The sequence below is a fragment of the Somniosus microcephalus genome, chromosome 9 (assembly GCF_052327205.1).
Source record: "Somniosus microcephalus isolate GS21.2 chromosome 9, FLI_Smic_1.0, whole genome shotgun sequence".
NCBI lineage: Eukaryota > Metazoa > Chordata > Chondrichthyes > Squaliformes > Somniosidae > Somniosus > Somniosus microcephalus.
Window position 1 is genome coordinate 241,561,722 of NC_140995.1, and position 24,559 is coordinate 241,586,280.

Sequence of the window (24,559 nt, forward strand, 5' to 3'; positions counted from 1 at the left end):
CACCCAGCAATGTAACAGCTGCTTTTCTGTTCCTTAACTCTAACCAAATAGATTCAGTCTTTGAACCCTCTAGTATATTGTCCCTCCGTAGAACTGTAATACTATCCTTGATCAATACTGCCACCTCCCTCGGTTTTCCTTCCTTATCCCTCCTAAATACATTGTAGCCAGGAATGTTTAGTTCCCATTCCTGCCCATGTTTAAGCCAGATTTCCATTATAGCCACTATATCATAACCCCATGTGGCAACTTGTGTGTGCAGCTCATCCATCTTATGTGTAACACTCCTCGCATTACCACACATGCATTCCAACACCATGCTAGTCTGCTTTGCTTTTTTTCTCCATCTAATTCCTGCTCTTTCTACACTTTATTCTGTTGTTGTTTATCTCCTAGTTTTCAGTGCACCGTCTCTCCTCTCTACTGCTACATCCTAATCCCCCTTCCCCACCAAACATCAGTCTCCTGTCCTCACCCTCTCCCGATCCCTGTACATCACACACTCTTCTATCCTACCTCTCCCGATCCCTGTAAATCTCATCCTCTCCCAATCCCTGTACATCACACACTTTCCTGTCCTCACCCTCTCCCAATCCCTGTACATCACACATTCTCCTGTCCTCATCTCTCCCAATCCCTGTAAATCTCATCCTCTCCCGATCCCTGTAAATGTCACCCACTCCCTGTACATCACACACTCTCCTGTCCTCCCCCTCTCTCAATCGCCATATATCACACACTCTCCTTTGTTTGTTTCAACAGGTACAGAATGATCCCAGTTTCTGTCTGTTTAACCCAGTATCTCTGTTTATCCAGCACAGAATGATCCCAATACCTGTCGGCCTGTTAATTGTATCACTGTTGCTGCACTGGGCTTGCACTTTTACTTGGACGGAATGCTCAGACTTGCTTGGTGCTCTCTCCAACTATCAATCAACTTGGAACTTACCTTTATCACAGAATCTTCCAGCCCAGCCACTCTCGCAGATACACTGCCAGGGCTGGTGACAGGTCCCATGTGTACAGCCCAGTGATCGAACGCACTGTTCACAGAGCTCCCCTTCCCATCCAGGGTCACATCTACACACGAGAGAGAGAGAGAGAGAGAGACAGAGACAGAAAAAGAAACGTGTATAGAGAGAAAGAGAATGCGAGATGCAGAGAAATGGGCAAAAAGAGAGAGGTTTATAAACATCCACATAAATTACATCTGCATTTTCAGTCTAGTCCGTTATTGCTTCAAAGAATTCTATAAAGTTAGTCCAAAATTAGTTGGATCTAAATAGAGGTGTCCCGGGGTCATTGGCTCTAAATAAATAGAGGTCCCAGATCATTGGATCTAAATCGAGAGGTCCCGGATCATTGGATCTAAATCGAGAGGTCCCGGATCATTGGATCTAAATCGAGGGGTCCCGGGTCATTGGATCTAAATCGAGAGGTCCCGAGTCATTGGATCTAAATCGAGAGGTCCCGGGTCATTGGATCTAAATCGAGGGGACCCAGATCATCGGATCTATATTGAAAGGTCCCAGATCATTGGATCTAAATCCAGAGGTCCCGAGTCATTGGATCTAAATCGAGAGGTCCCAGATCATTGGATCTAAATCGAGAGGTCCCAGATCATTGGATCTAAATCGAGAGGTCCCGGGTCATTGGATCTAAATCGAGAGGTCCCAGATCATTGGATCTAAATCGAGAGGTCCCGGGTCATTGGATCTAAATCGAGAGGTCCCGGATCATTGGATCTAAATCGAGAGGTCCCGGGTCATTGGATCTAAATCGAGAGGTCCCGGATCATTGGATCTAAATCGAGAGGTCCCGGATCATTGGATCTAAATCGAGAGGTCCCGGATCATTGGATCTAAATCGAGAGGTCCCGGGTCATTGGATCTAAATCGAGAGGTCCCGGGTCATTGGATCTAAATCGAGAGGTCCCGGATCATTGGATCTAAATCGAGAGGTCCCGGGTCATTGGATCTAAATCGAGGGGTCCCGGGTCATTGGATCTAAATCGAGAGGTCCCGAGTCATTGGATCTAAATCGAGAGGTCCCGGGTCATTGGATCTAAATCGAGGGGACCCAGATCATTGGATCTATATCGAAAGGTCCCAGATCATTGGATCTAAATCCAGAGGTCCCGAGTCATTGGATCTATATCGAGGGGTCCCAGATCATTGGATCTAAAATCGAGAGGTCCAATCGAATGCTGGATACACCACAGGAAGAGATGTAAATGGACACACTTTGGCCACATTAGAGGCTAAAGAACACAACTACCTGGATCGAAGAGTCAGTTTCAGTTGCTCCTTGAACCACTCGGGGTTTGAGTGACAAAATATTTCGAGTTTCAGTTCTAATTTAACTTAATAATCACTGCTAATTATGTTAATTCATTCTTGTTAACAGAATCCATGCTGTGTACAGAGCAACTGACTTCAACATGGGAGAGGAAATGGTTGAGAATCATGTTTGGGGGAGGATTGTCGTGTAGGTGAACAGAGGGCAGCAAGAGGCCGAGGACAGGTTCACCCGCCTCCATCCCAACCAGATTGTGTCCCCCACACACCCGCATCTCAGCCACTCTAGCATTGAGCTTGGCCTTGAGTGGAGGGGATTCATCCTCACTTCAATTCATGTTTCCCTCCCCACTTGCACCTTAATCCCCTGATCTCCACCAACTCAGGACATCAGGAAGAGAGAAAGAGTCATCAGATGGAGGCCCTCCTCCTGTTTCAGTGCAAAATCAACTGTACACTGGGATTGGACCTGGATACACTAGGAATTGATACAATGGGTTTGGGCCTGGATACAATAAACTGCGATTGAGTGTGCAATCAATGCACCGGATTTAGCGCATTGGATTCGGACGTGGAATTGCTGCGCCGGGATTGGACGTCAATCAACTGGTCAAGATCCAGGCTTGGTCCAAACTTTCCATTTGTGCAGTTTCTGTTAGATTTACGATCTTCTACAACCTGTGGTTAACTCTGCGAACTGTACCTGCATTCACCAAACTCATCGCAATGTCCGTGTGCCAGGTTACAGCCAGGTTCGCATGGCATCAACTGCACACCTAGAGACAGGAGAGAGAGAGAGAGTCAAACACCAGGGCTGCCTCTGATCACACCTAAACCCCTCACCCAGCAAGAGAGAGAGAGAGAGAGAGAGAAAAAGGAGAGAGGGAGAGGGTTAAACACCAGGGCTGCCCCGATCCCAACTAAACACCCTCACACAGCTATAGAGAGTCAAACACCAGGGCTGCCCCTGATCACTCCTAAGCCCACTCACCCAGTGAGAGAGAGTGAGAGCGAGGCTAACAGCAGGGCTGACCCTGAACACATCTAAAGCCCCTCACCCAGTGAGAGAGAGGGCCCTAAAAAGAGAATATAAACTGGCAGACTACCTCACGACCATCAGAGACACAAAACAGAGACAGACCCTCACCAGGTACAGACTAAGCGACCACCAACTGGAAATTGAAAAAGGCAGATACAAGAAATCCTGGCAGCCTAGAGAGAATAGAATATGCGATCAATGTCTGGCTGGCGAGGTTGAAACAGAAATGCATTTCCTCCTAAAATGCGAAAAATTCAACACATCAAGAAACATATTATTCAACAAACTAAGCCAAACAACCCCAGATTTCAAGGAATTGGATGATCTGTCAAAATTGAGATTAGTCCTAGGAGAAGGAGACAGACCATACCTTGGGGCTAAATATGTAACAACATGTCACAACCTGAGGACTGTTTAAAAGTAAGACTGTTTAAAATTAATATTGAACGTACCAAATGAAGTAGAAAGACTGTTTAAAATTAATATTGTTTAAAAGTAATATTGTATATACCCAACAAATGTCAAATCGATTGACACCTACAGAATGTTGGAAAACTGTACCTTTTTGCTATGTAAGCTTTGGCAATATGGTTCTCTGTAAACTTTCATGCCAATAAAGCATTTGAACTGAACTGAACTGAACTGAGAGAGAGAGAACGAGAGCACGAGAGAGAGAGAACGAGAGCACGAGAGAGAGAGAGAGAGAGAGAGAGAGAGAGTCAAACACCAGGACTGCCCCTGATCCCACCTAAACCCCCTCACCCAGTGTGAGAGAGAGAGAGAGAGAGAGAGAGAGAGAGAGAGAGAGAGAGAGCGCGCGAGCGAGCACGAGAGAGAGAGTCAAACACCAGGGCTGCCCCTGATAACACCTAAACCCACTCACCTAGGTTTTTCAACAGAGTGCTGCGAGTTGGGTGAGTCACTTGGGTGAGTCAGGGAGACTTAACTGGTTACTAAAATCAAACTTGTTTGTTTCACATTTACTGTTTTTAAAAATTCTTTATTCAAGTACAACAGTACTTATACAACTCATCAATTACAAAGTAAATCCATTACATCCATTGACCACAATAAGAAAAGAATAAAGCCTTAAAAAACAGCTTTATGGTTAATATAAATGCAATGATCATTTTTTACAAATAAATAATATTTACAGTACAAACTACCACTATTTCAATAAACCAAGAAAAAAAAACCATATCACGCCAGTCCTACTGGCATCGTTTACTCATTCAATTGTTCAATCATCCGTTCGCTTGTTCACTCGAGCGCAAGTTCCATTGTGCGTGCATGCGTGCCATTTGTATCTACGTGCGAGCATGCGTGCGTTCGTTCATCCGTTCATTCGGTCGAATGCAAGTTCCATTGTGCGTGCATGCGTATCATTTGTGTCTGCGGCATGCGTTCACTCGAGCGTTCGTTCAATCCAGAACCCAGCCGTTGAAGTACTCAGATTTCTTAGCAATATAATTTATTTTATCTATTTTTTTCCCCTTTTAACTTTCCGCTGTTAACTTATTTTTCTCCTTTTTGTAAGACATATCATTTACTAGGCAATAATCTCAAAGTAAATTCCACATAAACACTAATTAACATCACAATGTACAAAGTCCCATAGCCTTATCAGAAATCAATTAAAGCTTCAAGTAGACTGCTTTCAACCAGAAAACCAGAAACTTCTTCAACAAAACAAGTGAATACCAGTTCTACGCCAGTCCTATTGGCAATCTAATAACTCCTTGTTTTCACTTGATGCCGTCTAACCATGTAATGTCACAATCCTTGTCCACGGTCCTCAGCTTTTCCACGGAAAAGAAGCCAATCACTTTCTCAAATCTCGTAAAGATTGAATACTCAAATTTTCTTCTACTTGCTGTTATCGCTCACAGGACCCAACCATCAAAATACTCAGTATTCCTTGCCGATATTACTTTGTTTTGTCTTTTATCTTCCTTTTTTTCCCCACTTTTATTCCGTTCTCTTTTCCCATCTTATGGCCGCTCATGCGCCATGCTACAGATGGAAGCAGTCTGTCTTTCCTCCACCAGAATGGCGGCGCACAAACCCGATCCCATCACCAAAACATAGCCTCCCAGCTGCCACCAGATGGAGCACAGGCGGGGCCGCTTGTTGAGTCTGTGTTTTCAAATGTAGTTATGCTGAATAACAGGACAGAGACTACAGAAGTAATTAAACAGGTCTTTAGTGATTGAGGGTCAGGGCTGAACTGGGATACACTTTGCTCCGCAGGGTTTATATACCAGTGTGGTCACCACCGGTACTACAATGTACAGGAGCCATCAAAAAGTAGTCCATCACCTTAAGGTATCCTCTTAAGGTGGTACAGGTTACATACACTACAATTCCTCCCCTTTTAGCTTAACAGTGTACACCCCAAATTAAACATTACATGGATAACATATATACAATTTTCACACAAAACTGTTCAAAGATTCAGTCTCTGAGGAGGCCTCCTGATCCGGGCCAGATAACACCTTTCAGGGGTCTCTGGTTCTCGTTGCTGGGATGACTCATCCATTTGATCTCCTATGGATTGAACATCATCATGTACATTCGAGTCTGAGGTAGATGCTACAGGCTCAATAAATTCTTCAACTGGTGTCTCTGCCGTAGACATGGGGTCGACCCTTGTTCTCGATTCCACAAGTTGGTCAGCATGACGTCGTATTACGTTCTCTCCAACGTCTACCGTGTACATCAAGGGTCCTTGTCGGGCACGAATTGTTCCGGATTGCCATTTATCATCCCTATAGTCCCTGGCCAACACTGGTTGTCCTATTTCGAAACTACGAGTGGCCTTGTTATTTACATGCTGGAATTGCTTGTTTTCGACTTCCCTTCGCACATTGGGTTTTAACAAATCCAACCGGGACCGCAACCTCCTGTTATAGAACATTATGGCAGGGCTTTGATTTGTCACTGCATGTGTGGCGTTTCGATACGCCATCAGGAAATTGTCCACCTTGTGTTGTAGTGGAATATGGTCTTCGCTCATGGCCTTCATCGCCTTTTTGAACGTTTGTACAAATCTCTCGGCCAACCCATTTGTAGCCGGATGATATGGGGCAGATGTATAGTGTTTCACCCCATTCTTTTTCATGAATTTCTGGAATTCTTCTGACACGAACTGTGGTCCGTTGTCTGAACATATTTGTTCCGGCAACCCATTCCTTGCAAATATGGTTCTTAGAACTGCGATCGTCTTCTCAGAGGTAGTGGTCAACATCTTAATCACTTCTGGCCATTTAGAATGTGCGTCTACTGCTATCAAAAACATGGAATCCATGAATGGACCTGCAAAGTCGATATGCACACGTTGCCATGGGGTTGAAGGCCATTCCCACGGATGCAGCGGTGCAATTGGAGGTGCATTTTGAACTTTCTGGCACCCTGAGCAGCTTTTAGTCAGATCCTCTATTTGTTTGTCAATACCTGGCCACCACACATAAGCCCTAGCAAGGCTTTTCATCTTGACTCCCCCCAGATGACCTTCATGCAATTCTTTCACAACTCTCTCCCTTAATTTAGGAGGAATAATCACCCTTGTTCCATACATCAATGTTCCTTGACATACGGACAGCTGTTCTCGTCTGGCTGAGAATGCTGGTAACAGTGGTTCGCCATGTGTTGGCCATCCCTTCACTGTCAAGTCGTAGACCCGAGACAGTGTCGGGTCGTTTCGGGTCTCTCTCTCAATACCCGCATTGGTGACTGGTAAGCATTCGATGATGGTCGAGTGAAATATCTCGACAGGGTCAACTGCCGGTGCCTCTTCCGCTGTAGGTAGTGGCAGGCGCGACAGCCCATCAGCATTACCATGTTGCTTTGTGCCTTTGAATTCAATATCATATTGATGTGCCCCTAGGAAAAGGGACCATCTCTGAAGCCTCTGTGCCGTCATTACTGGAACACCCTTCTTAGGGTTGAAAATGGAAACCAACGGCTGGTGATCTGTCAGCAGCATAAACTTTTGGCCTTGCAGGTAATGGTTAAATTTCTGAACTCCCCACACGAGGCTGAGAGCCTCCCTATCTATCTGAGCATAGTTGCGCTCAGCGGAGGTCAATGATCTGGATGCGAACGCGACTGGCCTTTCCGAGCCATTTGGAAACTTGTGAGAGCACTGCCCTGATACCATATGGAGAAGCATCACAAGCTAAGCGAATAGGCAGCGTTGGGTTAAAGTGAGCCAACACTTCCTTAGAGGTGATCAGTGCCTTGCTCTTTTGAAAAGCCCGCTTACAATCATCGCTCCACTTCCATGGTATTCCCATATGCAAAAGAGTGTTTAGCGGGTGTAACACCGTGGATAAATTTGGAAGAAACTTGTGGTAATAGTTAACCAACCCAAGGAACGACCTCAACTGGGATACATTTTCCGGAGCAGGAGCTTTCACAACAGCTTCGATCTTGTCAGGTGACTTATGGAGCCCCTCCTGGTCAATGACGTGGCCGCAGTACGAGATTTGCTTTTGAAAGAACTCACATTTCTGGCGATTAACTCTGAGCCCATATTCTTTCAATCTGATGAGCACCTGCTCCAAATTCGCGAGGTGATCCTTATCGTCATCTCCTGTAATCAGGATGTCGTCCAGGTAGCATTGTGTGCCTGGGATTCCCTGCAATACCTGCTCCATGGCCCTTTGCCAAATCGCTGGAGCCGATGCCACTCCAAAAACCAGTCTATTATACCGATATAAGCCCTTATATGTGTTGATCGTGAGATACTGGCGTGACGCTTCATCAACTTCCATCTGTAGGTACGCCTACGCCAGGTCTATCTTGGTGAAGTGTTTCCCGCCAGACAGCGAAGCGAAGATAGCTTCAATCCGTGGAAGCGGATATTGCACCATGTGAAGAACCGGATTAACAGTGATCTTGAAATTGCCACAGATGCGAACCTTCCCAGGTTCCCCCGGCTTGTTGCTCAACGAACGCTTCATGACAGGAACAATGGGTGTGGCCCACTCGCTCCAGTCCACCTTGGACAGTACCCCTGAACGTTCTAGCCCTTCCAGCTCTGCTTCCACAGCAGCACGGTGGCATAGTGGTTAACACTGTTGCCTCACAGCGCCAGGGACCCGGGTTCAAATCCGGCCTCGGGTGACTGTGTGTGGAGTTTGCACATTCTCCCCGTGTTTGCGTGGGTTTCCTCCGGGTGCTCCGGTTTCCTCCCACAGTCCAAAGATGTGCGGGTTAGGTTGATTGGCCATGGTAAAAAAATTGGCCCTTAGCGTTAGGGGGGTTAAATACGCGGGGTTATGGGGATAGGGCTTGTGTGGGATGGCTGTCGGTGTAGGGACCGGGTGCTAGGGTTTGGATGATCAGCCATGATCTCGTTGAATGGCGGAGCAGGCTCGAAGGGCCGAATGGCCTACTCCTGCTCCTATCTTCTATGTTTCTATGTAGGTCGTATCGCATAAGGTACCGGTCTGGCTTTGAAAAATTTTGGGTTTGTATGTTCTTCAACTTTGATGTTTGCCGTAATTCCTTTCAGTGTTCCCAGTCCCTGTTAGAACACCTCCTTAGCATCGTCTAATATTTTGGACAGTCGTTTAGGTTTGACGTCGTCCTCCTTACAGGCATCTACAGTCAGTGCTTGAATGGAATGCCAGTCCACATTTATTCTCCGGATCCATTCCCGCCCCAGTAGTGGCGGACCCCCATCAGGTAACACATACAAGTCCATTTTCTGACTTTCTTTACCATTGTAGACCACGTTTACTTGTATCTTTCCTTTGGGGTATACTATTTGCCCCGTGTATGTTTTCAATACAATCTCCGTATCCCTCAGGGGAATGTGCGAGAATAACCTTTTGTAATCTTGCTTATTCATGACCGTTAATGCCGATCCAGTGTCCAATTCCATCTTCACTTGGACTCCTGCTATCCGAAGCATAACCCAGATAGTCTGGTGGTCTGCTGTGTTACCCACATTATGTATTTTTAGACAACCCAGTTCCTTACTGCTGGAGTCTGAATCCATCTTCTGTTCATCCGAACTGTTCTCTGTCACCTTGTGTACTTTTTTGTACTTCTCCTGCGGCGACTTTTTGCCTTCTTTCCTGACCGGCATACTCTCGCTATGTGACCAAGTTTGCCACATTGCCTGCATTCTTTATCTTTGAACCAGCACTGGTTCTGGTCATGCGTTGTCCTTCCGCAACGATAGCACTTTACTGCGCCCAATGCCATTTCATTGGTGCTGAATTCCAATGGCCTTTGCTGTATCTCTGCAGCGCCTCGTGCTGCTGCCTCGTGCGATGCTGCAATGCTGAAAGCTTTGTCCAGCGTAAGGTCCTTTTCCTCTAGCAGTCGCTTCTGGGTTCCTTCCCTTAGGAGCCCACACACAAACTGATCTCTCAGTGCGTCTGCTAGTCCTGTACCGAACTGACAGTACTTTGATAACTTGCGCAGTTCGGTTAGGAATTCAGCGTTGCTTTCTTCTTTAAGTTGAATTCTTTTGTAGAATTTAAATCGTTCTGCTATCAGCAGCGGTGTGGGGTTTAAATGCTCTTGCAGGATAGTAACAATATCCGCGAAACTCTTCCCTACCGGTTTATCTGGTGTTACAAGGTTCCTTAATAACCCGTACGTCTTCGCACCCATCGAGTTTAATAGGGTTAGTGCTTTCTTATCCTCCGGTACCTCATTCGTTGTACAGTAAACTTCAATGCGTTCCACATAAGTGGCCCAATCTTCCACATCATTATCAAAAGCAGTGATGTTACCCGTTTTTGGCATCCTTGTTGAGGTTCCTTTCCTTCGGATATGATTATTTTATTTTATTTTTTCAAAATGGCGGCTTCCCGCGCTTGTCTTCTTCCCCCGCCAACTCAAAATGGCGATTCCCACGCTGTTGCCGTTCACGCCTCCCAGCGGTCCTTTATTTTCCCCTACGCTGCTGCTCTTGTTCCCCGCTGCTCCCGCGGCCCTTGTGGTCATAAACGCTTTTCTGGCTGCTGTGCGTCTCTGCCCCGATTGCAGTCCGGCCCCTGACACTGGCTGCGGTCGTGTTCTCCGCCCTTTTCGTCGTTTTCCCTCCCCTTCTCTTACTGACAACTCGGCCGACTTCCCCCCCCCCCCCCCCACCGTGCCGCTCGATCGGGCTTACCCGCCGCTGTCGTTGAAGGGATGTTCACTGATGTTTGACTTCGTGGCCAGAAACCAACCCGGGTTCCCGATGGCCTCCCGTGCGATGCAGTGCCCAGCAGGATGTTGAGGGTGGATGTCCTTGTTCGACGCCCGTTTCAGAGGACGAAGCTTCCTTTGATGCAACTGCCGCTAGGTAAGATCAGACTCGTCGCCACTGTTGAGTCTGTGTTTTCAAATGTAGTTATGCTGAATAACAGGACACAGACTACAGAAGTAATTAAACAGGTCTTTAGTGATTGAGGGTCAGGGCTGAACTGGGATACACTGCTCCGCAGGGTTTATATACCGGTGTGGTCACCACCGGTACTACAATGTACAGGAGCCATGAAAAAGTAGTCCATCACCTTAAGGTATCCTCTTAAGGTGGTACAGGTTACATACACTACACCGCTGGAATTCATTCGGGCCAGAGACCGTTCTTCAACCTTAGAAACTGTACAGCATGCTCACCCACAGCATCACCCTGTTGTGTATGTACCTTTAAGGGAATAACTGGTCTTAGACTGCAGTACCGGCAGTGACCACCCCTGTATAAAAGGCCCTAGCAGGCTTCTGTAGTTTCAGTTTCAAGCTGCCTCTTGTTCAGTAAGGTACCTGTTAAACTGTTCTCCCGAAGTCCGTGTATTATTGAGGCGCGGACTTTACAGTGGCGACGAGTAAGTTCGAATTCACCTGCAGTGTGGCATCATCTCACGGGGATCTCGCCTGAAAGGAAGGTCCTGGAAGGTCGTAGTCTGAGCAACGGGCGTCGACCGAGGGCAACCGCCCAAAGAATCCATCGGTGTTTGGAGAATTGCGGGAGAGACTGTGGTTCCAGCGAATCATGCTGGTAGCAGGTAGCGCGCTGACCCTTCCGGACTGCGGCGGGCTCAAGCTCGATCGAGCGGCTCTACAAATCGGGCCACGCAGCGTTGCCGGGAAAAGAAAACAAGAGAGGGTGGAGCGCACAGGGCGCGGTCGGTGCTCGAGATCAGGACAGCGGAGAGAAACTAAACGGGGGGGGGGGGGGAAGGAAAGCCAGGCGCGCCGAAGCTGCGGGTCGCCGCCATTACCCCGTAGAACGCTAGGAGCAGCGTGGCAGTAAGGGGAAGAAGCAAAAGCGCGGGAGGCGCCATTTTATCCCGTTGGGGAAGAAGCAAAAGCGCGGGAGGCGCCATTTTATCCCGTTGGGGAAGAAGCAAAAGCGCGGGAGGCGCCATTTTATTTCATTGGGGAAGAAGCAAAAGCGCAGGAGGCGCCATTTTAAATCGCCCAAGATGCCGAAAAGTGGCAGTATCACTGCTTTCGACAACGAGGTAGAAGACTGGACCACGTATGTAGAAAGAATTGAAGTGTACTGCAAGGCAAATGAGGTGGCCGATGGAAAGAGGGCGTCAGTATTATTAAATCTGATGGGTGCGAATACGTACGGCCTATTGCGGAATTTAATTACCCCAGCTAAACCAATGGAGAAAAGTTGAGGAGATTGTTCATATCTTACAGGAACACCTAAGCTCTACACCACTGCTGATAGCAGAAAGATTCAAGTTCCATAAAAGAAACCAGCACAAAGATGAGAGCAATGCTGACTATCTTATGGAACTACGCAAGTTATCGAAGCACTGCCAGTTCGGAGCAGGACTGGCAGACACCTTACGGGATAAGTTTGTCTGCGGGCTCCAGAGTGAAGGAACCCAGAAACGACTACTTTCGGAAAAGGACCTGACGCTAGAACAGGCTTTCAGCGTGGCAGTATCCTACGAAGCAGCAGCACGGGGAGCTGCGGAAATACAACAGAAACCACAAGAATACAGCGCTAACGAAATGGCGTATGGAGCCGAAAAGTGCTATTGCTGCGGCAGAACAACCCATGAGCAGAAGGACTGCTGGTTTAAAGACAAAATATGCAGGCAATGCGGGAAGATGGGACATATAGCAAGAGTCTGCAGGTCGGGAAAGAAGACCAACATGACAAGAACTACTAAGGAACAGTACAGGAAAGTAAAGAAACTGACAGATAGTAGTTCAGAAGATCAGGAGTGAGATAAGGACTCCGGGAGCAGGCGACTAAGTTGTTTAAAGCTACACAACGTGATCGCAAAAGAAGATCACCGAACCATTTGGGTCACCCTCATGATAGCAGGGTCCCCAGTGAAGATGGAATTGGACACAGGATCAGCCCTAACTGTCATGAATCGACGAGACTACGAGCGGCTATTCTCACACATACCCTTAAAGGACACATCCATTGTATTGAAGACATACATGGGGCAAAAGGTCTACCCCAGAGGAAAAATAAGGGTGCCAGTTGAATATAACAGAAAGGAAACACAGAAACTATACATGTATATACTACGAGATGGAGGACCACCATTATTGGGACGCGAATGGATCCGAAGACTACAATTGGATTGGCATTCCATTCTGGCACTAACTGTGACTGACAAAAAAGATGATGACGTCGCACCTGGACGTCTGTCACAAATTCTATCTGACGCGGAAGAGGTATTCCAACAAGGACTTGGGAATCTAAAAGGAGTAAAGGCAACCATAAAGATTGAGGATAACGCAACCCCAAAACTTTTCAAGGCCAGACCGGCGCCATACGCGATACGCCCAGCTGTGGAAGCTGAACTGGAGAGTCTGGAGCGTTCGGGGGTGCTGTCTAAGGTGGACTGGAGCGAGTGGGCCACACCCATCGTTCCTGTAATGAAGAAAGCATTGAGCAGCACGCCTGGGGAGCCAAGGAAGGTTCGCATCTGTGGGGACTTCAAGGTGACTGTGAACCCAGTCCTGCACACAGTACAGTATCCGCTTCCGCGGATAGAAGATATTTTCGCCTCACTATCTGGAGGGAAACGTTTTACAAAGATTGACCTGGCTCAAGCGTATCTACAAATGGAGGTGGAAGAAGCATCTAGGAAATACCTCACGATAAACACTCACAAAGGCCTTTACCAGTACAATTGACTGGTATTTGGGGTAGCATCAGCCCCGGCTATGTGGCAGAGGGCAATGGAACAAGTCCTGCAAGGGATCCCGGGGACGCAGTGTTATTTGGACGACATCCTGGTTACGGGCGAAAATGACAATGAACACCTTGCCAACCTAGAACAGGTGCTCACGAGATTGCAGGAATATGGGCTACAAGCCAACCGTCCCAAATGCAAGTACTTCAGGAGACAAATCTCGTATTGTGGCCACATGATTGATGAGGAAGGGTTGCATAAGTCGCCGGACAAGATTGAGGCTGTAGTCAAGGCTCCAGCACCAGAAAATGTGTCGCAACTGAGGTCGTTCCTCGGGTTGCTGAACTACTACCATAAGTTCTTGCTGAATTTATCTACAATTCTGCACCCACTGAACGCCCTCCTTCAAACTGGTGTAACATGGAAATGGAGTGATGAGTGTAAGCGTGCCTTTCAGGAATGTAAATACCAAATCACTTCGAAAGAAGTATTGGCCCACGACAACCCAACACTACCGATTCGGTTGGCATGTGATGCGTCACCTTACGGCATTGGAGCAGTGCTGTCACACAAATTCCGTGACGGTTCAGAGAGGCCAATTGCCTTTGCATCGCGCTCGCTAGCCTCAGCCGAGCGTAACTATGCCCAGATTGACAGGGAGGCCCTCAGCCTGGTGTGGGGTGGTGGTGAAGAAGTTCAATCACTATCTGCACGGGCAGAAATTCACTCTACTGACTGATCATCAACCCCTGGTCTCAATTTTTAACGCAAAGAAGGGCGTTCCGGTGATGATGGCGCAACGGCTGCAAAGATGGTCACTTTTTCAAGGGGCACATCAGTATGACATAGAGTACAAAGGTACGAAACAACATGGAAACGCTGATGGGCTGTCGCGCCTACCGTTGCCTACGGCGGAAGAAGCACCTGCAGTGGACCCTGTGGAGATATTCCATGCGACCATAGTCGAATGTTTGCCTGTTACAAACGCAAGTATTGAGAAGGAAACCCGAAATGACCCGACACTCTCTCGGGTCTATGATTTGACGGTGAAGGGATGGCCAGCACATGGCGACTCACTGTTGCCAGCATTCTCGCCAAGGAGGAAACAGCTGTCAGTGTGCCAGGGAACCTTGATGTGTGGATCCCGAGTGGTAATTCCACCCAAGTTGAGAGATAGAGTGCTCAATGAGCTTCACAAGGGTCATCTGGGAGGGGTAAAAATGAAGAGCCTAGCCAGGGCGTTTGTGTGGTGGCCGGGAATCGATAAAGAAATCGAGGATATGACCAAGAGATGCACAGGATGCCAGAAGGTCCAAAACGCTCCACCACAGGCCCCGCTACATCCATGGGAGTGGCCCTCATCTCCATGGCAACGGGTACACATTGATTTCGCTGGTCCATTTATGGACTCAATGTTTCTAATCGCTGTGGACGGCCATTCGAAATGGCCAGAGGTCATTAAAATGTCCTCCACCACCACGGAGAAAACTATTGCAGTCCTAAGGACCAACTGCGCCAGGAATGGGTTGCCAGAACAGATCTGTTCCGACAATGGCCCACAGTTTGTGTCTGAGGATTTCCGGAGGTTCCTGAAGAATAATGGGGTGAAACATTACACATCTGCCCCATATCATCCAGCCACAAATGGATTGGCTGAGAGGTTTGTTCAGACCTTTAAAAAGGCCATAAAGGCAATGTATAATGACGACATACCACTGCAACACAAGGTGGATAACTTCCTGTTTGCTTACCGGAATGCGACACATGCAGTAACCAACCAAACTCCAGCCGTACTGTTTTTCAACCGGAGACTAAGATGTCGCTTGGATTTGCTCAAACCAAACATAAGACGAGATGTTGAGGATAAGCAGTTCCAGCACATAAATGAGAAGCCAACCAGGAGCTTCAAGATAGGGCAACCAGTCTTGGCCCGCGACTACCGAACAGAAAAATGGCAGCCAGGCACGATATGCACACAGCAGGGACCACTAATGTACACAGTGGACGTTGGAGAGAGCATCGTGAGACGCCATGCTGACCAGATTCTAGAGTCACAGGAACAAGCCAAACCTGTACCACAAGCATGTGCACCTGGTAATGAGCCCGAAGTACAGATTGCGTCTACCTCAGAAGCAGGGGTATTGGAAGCTGACGAACCAACCAATGACAATGAGCCAAAATTGACTCCACCGCCAGAACAGGATACTCGAGAAAGGCGCTATCCAGTCCAGATCAGGAAGCCTCCTCAAAGACTGAACTTATAAATGACTATTCCAGTTGATGTATATATTACTGAGAAAATTGTAATTGTAATTAGTTATTATTTAGTTGTTAAATGAATGTTATGTAGTTTATCTAAAAGGGGAGGAATTGTTGTGTATGTACCTTTAAGGGAATAACTGGTCTTAGACTGCAGTACCGGCAGTGACCACCCCTGTATAAAAGGCCCTAGCAGGCTTCTGTAGTTTCAGTTTCAAGCTGCCTCTTGTTCAGTAAAGTACCTGTTAAACTGTTCTCCCGAAGTCCATGTATTATTGAGGCGCGGACTTTACACACCCGACTCCACTTCTGCCGACAAGCCGCACCGCCCTGGGCCCCCCGCCTGGGGTCCTCCATGCTGGGTCTCCCGCCTAGGACACTCTCCTCTGGGTCTTCCACCCTGGGTCCTCCGCACTGGCATTCCCCGCGAGCAGCCGGGGTGTGGAGCAGCCCATTCACACAGCACCGAGCAGAGCTGAGCTGAGCTGCTGAGAATCTTGCAGCCTGTGTGTCTCTCTCCACATTTACTGCGACTGTCTACTGTTTAAAATCGAAATTTCCCAGCTTTAAGCAGGGTTATAAAGGGATATACAAGGCCTACAATTCAGAGCAGCTGAAGGCAGTTAATTAGGGAAACTAGATTAAATTAGTTCTCCTGTAGCTGGGCTCAGCATGTCTCAACAAGTCTCCCTTGTTTCAGGGCCTATAAAACAGGCTTTGAAGTGCGATTTTGCACTGAGAGTGCGGTTTAAACAGTGTGCTGCGAGTTGGGTGAGTCAGGTAGTTAGGTGAGGAGTGGAAGGAGGAGTTCCCTTGCTTCGCCTTTGTTTTTCCTAACTTTTCACCCTGTAGGAGGAGGCAGGTGTCGGGAGCAACAGGAGAGTAGAGTATTTAAACTCATTTTCATTGGCTTTTTCTCAAAGGCCAGTCAATCTCGCAGACCGGCGGCGGCGTTCCAGAGCCACGCCACGATTCAAAAAGTGACGCGGGCAAGAAGAAGCAGCTGATTGGGTGAGTGTGGCCAGGTGAGTATTTATACTACTCTATAATTTGACAGTTAAGGTTAACAGTTTATAAAGTTTAGAAGGTCTTAATTTTTGTGGTTATAGTTTCTAAGGTCTCTGTTGTGTATCAGGGAGTGCTAGTAACCAAGGGCCCTTGAGTATATCATTTAATTGTAGTGTAATTGGTGGTTTTACATAGAAACATAGAAGATAGGAGTAGGCCATTCGGTCCCTCGAGCCTGCTCCGCCATTCAATGAGATCATGGCTGATTGTCCAAATTCAGTACCCTGTCCCTGCCTTCTCTCCATATCCCTTGATCCCCCTAGCCTTAAGAAATATATCCAACTCCTTCTTGAATATATTTAATGAACTGGCCTCTACTGCCTTCTTTGGTAGAGAATTCCACAGGTTCACCACTCTCTGGTTGAAGAAATTCCTCCTCATCTCTGTCCTAAATGGCTTACCCCTTATCCTTAGACTGTGACCCCTGGTTCTGGACTCCCCGACCATCAGGAACATCCTTCCAGCATCTAGTCTGTCTAGTCCTGTCAGAATTTTATAAGTTTCGATGAGATCCCCTCTCATTCTTCTAAACTCCAGCGAGTACAAGCCCACTCGACCCAATCTCTCCTCATACATCATTCCTGCCATCCCAGGTATCAGCCTGGTGAATCTTCGCTGAACTCCTTCCACGGCAAGAACATCCTTCCTCAGATAAGGTGACCAAAACTGCACACAATACTCCAGATGTGGTCTCACCAAAGCCCTGTACAACTGCAGCAAGACATCCTTGTTCCTGTACTCAAACCCTCTCGCTACGAAGGCCAACACACCATTTGCCTTCTTAACCGCCTGCTGCACCTGCATGCTTACCTTCAGCAACTAGTGCACAAGGACGCCCAGTTCTCGTTGCACTTCCCCTTTTCCCAATCTATTGCCATTCAGATAATAATCTGCCTTCCTGTTTTTGACACCAAAGTGGATAACCTCGCATTTATCCACGTTATATTGCATCTGCCATGCTTCTGCTCAATCACCCAACCTGTCCAAATCATACTGGAGTTTCTCGGTATCCTCCTCACAGCACACACGCCCACCCAGCTTTGTGTCGTCTGCAAACTTGGAGATATTACATCTAGTTCCCTCATCCAGATCATTAATATATATTGTGAATAGCTGGGGTCCTAGCACCGATCCCTGTGGTACCCCACTAGTCAATGCCTGCCACTCGGAAAAAGTGCCCTTTATTCCAACTCTTTGCTTTCTGTCTGCCAACCAATTCTCTATCCATGTCAATACCTTGCCCCCAATCCCATGTGCCTTAATTTTACACGCTAATCTCTTATGTGGGACCTTATTGAAAGCCTTTTGAAAATCCAAATACACCACATCCACTGGTTCTCCCTTATCTATTTTACCAGTTACATCCTCAAAAAATTCCAGTAGATTAGTCAAGCACGATTTACCTTTTGTAAATCCATGTTGACTTTGTCCGATCCGGTCACTTTTTTCCAAGTGTTCTGCTATTACATCCTTTATAATGGACTCTAGCATTTTCCCCACGACCGATGTCAGGCTGTATTTCCCCGTTTTCTCTCTACCACCCTTTTTGAACAGTGAGGTAACATTAGCTACCCACCAATCCATGGGTACTGTTCCAGAGTCTATCGAATTTTGGAAGATGACCCGCAATGCATCTACTATTTCTAGGGCCACTTCCTTAAGTACCCTAGGATGTAGATTATCAGGCCCTGGGGATTTATCAGCCCTCAATCCCATCAATTTCACGAACACCATTTCCCTACAAATACTGATTTCTATCTAGAGGAGGAAATCTGCCATCCTTACCCGGTCTGGTCTATATGTGACTCCAGACCCACAGCAATGTGGTTGACTCTTAACTGCCCTCTGAAATGGCCTAGCAAGTCAGTCACTCAGTTGTAACTAACCGCTACGAAAAACAATAATAAAAATATAACCAGACGGATCTCCCGGCATTGACCTCGGCATCGGCTACGGACACGGCAACGGCACACCCAGCCTAGTCGACCCTGCAAAGTCCTCCTCACTAACATCTGGGGACTTGTGCCAAAATTGGGAGAGCTGTCCCACAGACTAGTCAAGCAACAGCCTGACACAGTCATACTCACAGAATCATACCTTTCAGCCAATGTCCCAGATTCCTCCATCACCATCCCTGGGTATGTCCTGTCCTACTGGCACAACAGACCCACCAGGGGTGGCGGCACAGTGGTATACAGTCGGGAGGGAGTAGCCCTGGGAGTCCTCAACATTGACTCCGGACCCCATGAAGTCTCATGGCTTCAGGTCAAGGATGGGCAAGGAAACCTCCTGCTGATTACCACCTACCGTCCTCCCTCAGCTGATGAATCAGTACTCCTCCGTGTTGAACACCACTTGGAAGAAGCACTGAGAGTAACAAGGGCACAGAATTTACTCTGGGTGGGGGGACTTCAATGTCCATCACCAAGAGTGGCTCAGTAGCACCATTACTGATCAAGCTGGCCAAGTCCTGAAGGACATGTCTGCCAGACTAGGACTGCGGCAGGTGATAAGAGAACCAGCATGACAGGAAAACCTACTTGACCTCATCCTCACCAATCTACCGGTCGCAGATGCATCTGTCCACGATAGCATTGGTAGTAGTGACCACTGCACAGTCCTTGTGGAGACAAAATCCCATCTTCACACTGAGGACACCCTCCATTGTGTTATGTGGCACTACCACCGTGCTAAATGGGATAGATTTAGAACAGATCTAGCAGCTCAAAATTGGGCATTCATGAGGCGCTGTGGGCCATCAGCAACAGCAGAATTGTATTCCACCACAATCTGTAACCTGATGGCCCGGCATATCCCTCTCTCTACTGTTACCATCAAGGCAGGGACCAACCCTGGATCAATGAGGAGTGCAGAAGAGCATGCCAGGACCAGACACACCTAAAAATGAGGTGCCAACCTGGGGAAGCTGCAACACAGGACTACATGCATGCTAAACAGCGGAAGCAGCATGCTGTAAACAGAGCTAAGTGATCCCACAACGAACGGATCAGATCAAAGCTCTGCAGTCCTGCCACATCCAGTCGTGACTGGTGGTGGACCATTAAACAACTGACGGGAGGAGGAGGAGGTTCCATGAATATCCCCATCCTCAATGATGGAGGAGCCCAGCACGCGAGTGCAAAAGACAAGGCTGAAGCGTTTGCAACCATCTTCAGCCAGAAATGCTGACAGGAGGAGGCGGAGATGGATCATCCAGAAGTCCCCACCATCACAGAAGCCAGGCTTCAGCCAATTCGACTCTCTCCACGTGATATCAAGAAACGGCTGAGCGCACTGGATACAGCAAAGACTATGGGCCCGACAACATCCCGGCTGTCGTGTTAAGACTTGTGCTCCAGAACTAGCCGAGCTCTTCCAGTACAGCTACAACACTGGCATCTACCAGACAATGTGGAAAACTGCCCAGGTCTGTCCTGTCTACAAAAAGCAGGACAAATCCAATCCGGCCAATTACTGCCCCGTCAGTCTAATCTCAATCAGCAGCAAAGTGATGGAAGGTGCCGTCGACAGTGCTATCAAGCGGCACTTACTCACCAACAACCTGCTTACCGATGCTCAGTTTGGGTTCCGCCAGGACCACTCGGCTCCAGACCTCATTACAGCCTTGGTCCAAACATAGACAAAAGAGCTGAATTCCAGAGGCGAGGTGGGAGTGACTGCCCTTGACATCAAGGCAGCATTTGACAGCGTGTGGCATCAAGGAGCCCTAGTAAAACTGAAGTCAATGGGAATCGGGGGAAAACTCTCCACTGGCTGGAGTCATACCGAACACAAAGGAAGATGGTTATAGTTACTGGAGGTCAATCATCACAGCCCCAGGACATTGCTGCAGGAGTTCCTCAGGGCAGTGTCCTAGGCCCAACCATCTTCAGCTGCTTCATCAATGATCTCCCCTCCATCATAAGGTCAGAAGTGGGGACGTTCGCTGATGATTGCAGTGTTCAGCTCCATTCGCAACTCCTTATATAATGAAGCAATCCATGTCCGAATGCAGTAAGACCTGGATGACATTCAGGCTTGGGCTGATAAGTGACAAAACATTTGCGCCACACAAGTGCCAGGCAATGACTATCTCCAACAAGTGACAGTCTTGGCATTCAATGGCTTGACCAGAAACTTAACTGGACCAGCCACATAAATACTGTGGCAACAAGAGCAGGTCAAAGGCTAGGTATTCTGCGGTGAGTGTCTCATCTCCTGACTCCCCAAAGCCTTTCCATCATCCACAAGGCACAAGTCAGGAGTGTGATGGAATACTCTCCACTTGCCTGGATGAGTGCAGCTCCAACACAAGAAGCTTGACATCATCCAGGGCAAAGCAGCCCACTTGATTGGCACCCAATCCACCACCTTAAACATCCACTCCCTCCACCACCAGTGCACCGTGGCTGCAGTGGCTACAAGATGCACTGCAGCAACTCGCCAAGGCTTCTTCTGCAGCACCTCCCAAACCCGCGACCTCTACCACCGAGAAGGACATGGGCAGCAAGCACATGGGAACATCACCTGCAAGTTTCCCTCCAAATCATACACCATCCTGACTTGGAAATATGTCGCCGTTCCTTCATCGTCGTTGGGTCAAAATACTGGAATTGCTTCCCTAACGGCACTGTGGGAATACCTTCACCACATGCTCAGTATCTAACGTGCGCTCAGAGCTGTGTATAGTCCTATGCTCAGTGCCTGACGTGTGCTGGTAAATCCCACTGACCTTGAAGGGATCTGCAGAAGAAGGACAGAGTCCAGAGATGAAGAGCTGTCCTTCGAAGCGCGTTCATACTTGTATGGCGTAAAAACCTGAAACGAAGGAAACAAGAAATTACTTAAAGGTGACGATTCTACCTCAGGCAGCTCACTGCAGTTTCCACTCAACATGTCAGCACCGACTCTCCCAACAGTGCCAACCCTCCCTCCCTGCCCCCAAACCTCCTGCCTGCCTCACGACAGCGCACACCGCTCCCCTCCAAACAGCACCCACCCACCGACAGCACACGCCCACCCGCTCCACTCTCAAGAGCGCCCACCCTCCCGCCCGCCTCCCAAAAGCACCAACCGTCCCTACAGCACCCACCCTCCTGCTCCCCTACCGACAGCACACACCCTCCCACTCCCCTCCTGACAGCGCCCACCCTCCCGACAGTGCCGACCCTCCCTCCCTGCCCCCCAACACTCCCTCCCGCTCCCCGGCAGCACACACCCTCCCGCTCCCATGCCGACATTACCTGCCTCCCGACAGCGCCCGCCCTGCCGCTCCCCTCCCGACAGCGCCCGCCCTGCCGCTCCCCTCCCGACAGCGCCCGCCCTGCCGCTCCCCTCCCGACAGCGCCCGCCCTGCCGCTCCCCTCCCGACAGCGCCCGCCCTGCCGCTCCCCTCCCGACAGCGCCCGCCCTGCCGCTCCCCTCCCGACAGCGCCCGCCCTGCCGCTCCCCTCCCGACAGCGCCCGCCCTCCCGCTCCCCTCCCGACAGCGCCCGCCCTGCCGCTCCCCTCCCGACAGCGCCCGCCCTGCCGCTCCCCTCCCGACAGCGCCCGCCCTGCCGCTCCCCTCCAGACAGCGCCCGCTCCCCTCCCGACAGCGCCCGCCCTCCCGCTCCCCTCCAGACAGCGCCCGCTCCCCTCCCGACAGCGCCCGCCCTCCCGCTCCCCTCCAGACAGCGCCCGCCCTGCCGCTCCCCTCCCGACAGCGCCCGCTCCCCTCCCAACAGCGCCCGCCCTCCCGCTCCCCTCCCGACAGCGCCCGCCCTCCCGCTCCCCTCCCGACAGCGCCCGCCCTGCCGCTCCCCTCCCGACAGCGCCCGCCCTCCCGCTCCCCTCCCGACAGCGCCCGCCCTGCCGCTCCCCTCCAGACAGCGCCCGCCCTGCCGCTCCCCTCCAGACAGCGCCCGCCCTCCCGCTCCCCTCCCGACAGCGCCCGCCCTGCCGCTCCCCTCCAGACAGCGCCCGCCCTCCCGCTCCCCTCCCGACAGCGCCCGCCCTGCCGCTCCCCTCCAGACAGCGCCCGCCCTGCCGCTCCCCTCCAGACAGCGCCCGCCCTGCCGCTCCCCTCCAGACAGCGCCCGCCCTGCCGCTCCCCTCCCAACAGCGTCCGCTCCCCTCCCGACAGCGCCCGCCCTGCCGCTCCCCTCCAGACAGCGCCCGCCCTGCCGCTCCCCTCCAGACAGCGCCCGCCCTGCCGCTCCCCTCCAGACAGCGCCCGCCCTGCCGCTCCCCTCCAGACAGCGCCCGCCCTGCCGCTCCCCTCCAGACAGCGCCCGCCCTGCCGCTCCCCTCCCGACAGCGTCCGCTCCCCTCCCGACAGCGCCCGCTCCCCTCCCGACAGCGCCCGCCCTGCCGCTCCCCTCCAGACAGCGCCCGCCCTGCCGCTCCCCTCCAGACAGCGCCCGCCCTGCCGCTCCCCTCCAGACAGCGCCCGCCCTGCCGCTCCCCTCCAGACAGCGCCCGCCCTGCCGCTCCCCTCCAGACAGCGCCCGCCCTGCCGCTCCCCTCCAGACAGCGCCCGCCCTGCCGCTCCCCTCCAGACAGCGCCCGCCCTGCCGCTCCCCTCCCGACAGCGTCCGCTCCCCTCCCGACAGCGCCCGCTCCCCTCCCGACAGCGCCCGCCCTGCCGCTCCCCTCCAGACAGCGCCCGCCCTGCCGCTCCCCTCCAGACAGCGCCCGCCCTGCCGCTCCCCTCCAGACAGCGCCCGCCCTGCCGCTCCCCTCCCAACAGCGTCCGCTCCCCTCCCGACAGCGCCCGCTCCCCTCCCGACAGCGCCCGCCCTGCCGCTCCCCTCCCGACAGCGCCCGCTCCCCTCCCAACAGCGCCCGCTCCCCTCCCGCTCCCCTCCCGACAGCGCCCGCTCCCCTCCAGACAGCGCCCGCTCCCCTCCCGACAGCGCCCGCCCTGCCGCTCCCCTCCCGACAGCGCCCGCTCCCCTCCCGACAGCGCCCGCCCTGCCGCTCCCCTCCCGACAGCGCCCGCTCCCCTCCCGACAGCGCCCGCTCCCCTCCCGCTCCCCTCCCGACAGCGCCCGCTCCCCTCCAGACAGCGCCCGCTCCCCTCCCGACAGCGCCCGCCCTGCCGCTCCCCTCCCGACAGCGCCCGCTCCCCTCCCGACAGCGCCCGCCCTCCCGCTCCCCTCCCGACAGCGCCCGCCCTCCCGCTCCCCTCCCGACAGCGCCCGCTCCCCTCCCGACAGCGCCCGCCCTCCCGCTCCCCTCCAGACAGCGCCCGCTCCCCTCCCGACAGCGCCCGCCCTCCCGCACCCCTCCAGACAGCGCCCGCCCTGCCGCTCCCCTCCCGACAGCGCCCGCTCCCCTCCAGACAGCGCCCGCCCTGCCGCTCCCCTCCCGACAGCGCCCGCTCCCCTCCCGACAGCGCCCGCCCTCCCGCTCCCCTCCCGACAGCGCCCGCTCCCCTCCCGACAGCGCCCGCCCTGCCGCTCCCCTCCCGACAGCGCCCGCTCCCCTCCCGACAGCGCCCGCCCTCCCGACAGCGCCCGCTCCCCTCCCGACAGCGCCCGCTCCCCTCCCGACAGCGCCCGCCCTGCCGCTCCCCTCCCGACAGCGCCCGCTCCCCTCCCGACAGCGCCCGCTCCCCTCCCGACAGCGCCCGCCCTGCCGCTCCCCTCCCGACAGCGCCCGCTCCCCTCCCGACAGCGCCCGCTCCCCTCCCGACAGCGCCCGCCCTGCCGCTCCCCTCCAGACAGCGCCCGCTCCCCTCCAGACAGCGCCCGCTCCCCTCCAGACAGCGCCCGCCCTGCCGCTCCCCT

At 51.5% G+C, this 24,559-nt stretch overlaps 1 protein-coding gene across 1 annotated transcript in view; it reads right to left on the reverse strand.

Annotated features, from left to right (window-relative positions):
- dlk2 (delta-like 2 homolog (Drosophila)) overlaps nucleotides 1-21,601 on the reverse strand; it is an 82,474-nt gene extending 60,873 nt beyond the window's left edge. Inside the window, exons 1-3 of the mRNA XM_085998070.1 lie at nucleotides 21,520-21,601; nucleotides 3,001-3,073; nucleotides 950-1,080 (exon numbers count right to left, since the gene is read on the reverse strand). Of these exons, the coding sequence (XP_085854196.1) occupies nucleotides 950-1,080; nucleotides 3,001-3,073; nucleotides 21,520-21,586 (271 nt within the window). The 5' untranslated portion in view covers nucleotides 21,587-21,601. The remainder of the gene's footprint in view (nucleotides 1-949; nucleotides 1,081-3,000; nucleotides 3,074-21,519) is intronic.
- Between the last annotated feature and the right edge of the window lie 2,958 nt (nucleotides 21,602-24,559).